The 1143-nt window shown below is 42.2% G+C and overlaps 1 protein-coding gene across 1 annotated transcript; it reads right to left on the bottom strand.

Annotated features, from left to right (window-relative positions):
• Nucleotides 1-261: 261 nt before the first annotated feature.
• Nucleotides 262-1137, bottom strand: CANTADRAFT_5264 (uncharacterized protein; the record flags this gene model as incomplete). Its single annotated transcript, XM_020210106.1, has 1 exon — nucleotides 262-1137. A coding segment is annotated over one exon (876 nt), but the record flags the coding sequence as incomplete, so codon positions are not given.
• Nucleotides 1138-1143: the final 6 nt, after the last annotated feature.

Genomic DNA, 1143 nt, shown 5'->3' with positions numbered 1-1143 from the left:
TTATCGATGCTATCAGTTAACGTGCTTCCATCAGTCAGGTGACACACGGGGTAAAATCTGATGTAAGTATCTAAAAGTTTCGTACTAAATATTTTGAGCAAGAATCAACATTCTATCTTCCCAATATGAAAAGGTGCCTTAGTTCACTCAGGCCGTGTGAAAAAAAACGAATACAGTAAGATTTTTGAAAATATTTAATCTATCAATTGAATTTTTAGATACCGAAATAATATAAAATGCTGGAATTGCATTTGANCAGAATTAGAATGCGAATAATGGAAGCAATGCAAACAAGAGCTTAGAAGCTTGAGGTCTCGATGCCCAACCCTCATAACTGGCAATCGAAGGTATGTATGCTGATGCAGAAACAACTGGGTGACTGCTACTGGATACCATACTGGTTACTGGGTTGCCATTTTGTTCTGGACTAGAATTTGAAGAAACCAGTGTAACGGTTGCACTAGAATCAGTGGAAACATTGCTTGGGGTTGGAATCAATGTAACGGTAGTCGAGTCAACAGTACTAGCTGGAATTCCATGGTATCCACCAGATCTCGAGGGAGGGGCAGCAGAATTAGATGTTTCTGGAGAATGAGTTGCGGATGAAATCAAAGACGAAGAAGGGCTAATTGAGTTTGAAATGAGACTTGAAGATTCAACCGAAGGGGAGGATGACGAAATAGTAGTTAAGTGAACCGAAGAAGATGGCGAAGTAGTATCAATACCACTGGAACGTTCTATGGAGCTGGAATTCCAAGGAAGTCTTCTAGAACTGCTTGGTATTGAAGTGACGACAGAGCTTTGAATGCCGGTTGAAACTGGCACTTCGATGATCAAAGTTTCAACACCATCCGAGCCAGTGGCGGTAGTAAAGGTAGTGAAACTACCAGTCCATGAAGTAGTAACGGTTGTACTCGATTTTGGAGCTGGAGTTTCAATGATGACAGTGTTGGTTCCATCGGCACCGGTTCTAGTGACAGTGGTGGTAGAGTTACCGGTCCAAGCAGAAGTGACGGTTGTCTGTAGAACTGGAGTTTCAATTACTAAAGTGTTGGTGCCGTCAGTTCCGTTTCTGGTGACAGTGGTGGTGGAGTTTCCAGTCCAAGCAGTAGTGATGGTTGTTTGAGGAATAGGAGTCTCAAT

Source organism: Suhomyces tanzawaensis (genome assembly GCF_001661415.1).
Source record: "Suhomyces tanzawaensis NRRL Y-17324 unplaced genomic scaffold CANTAscaffold_3, whole genome shotgun sequence".
In the NCBI taxonomy this organism is placed as follows: Eukaryota; Fungi; Ascomycota; class Pichiomycetes; order Serinales; family Debaryomycetaceae; genus Suhomyces; species Suhomyces tanzawaensis.
This window is presented reverse-complemented; position numbering and strand designations above follow the sequence as displayed.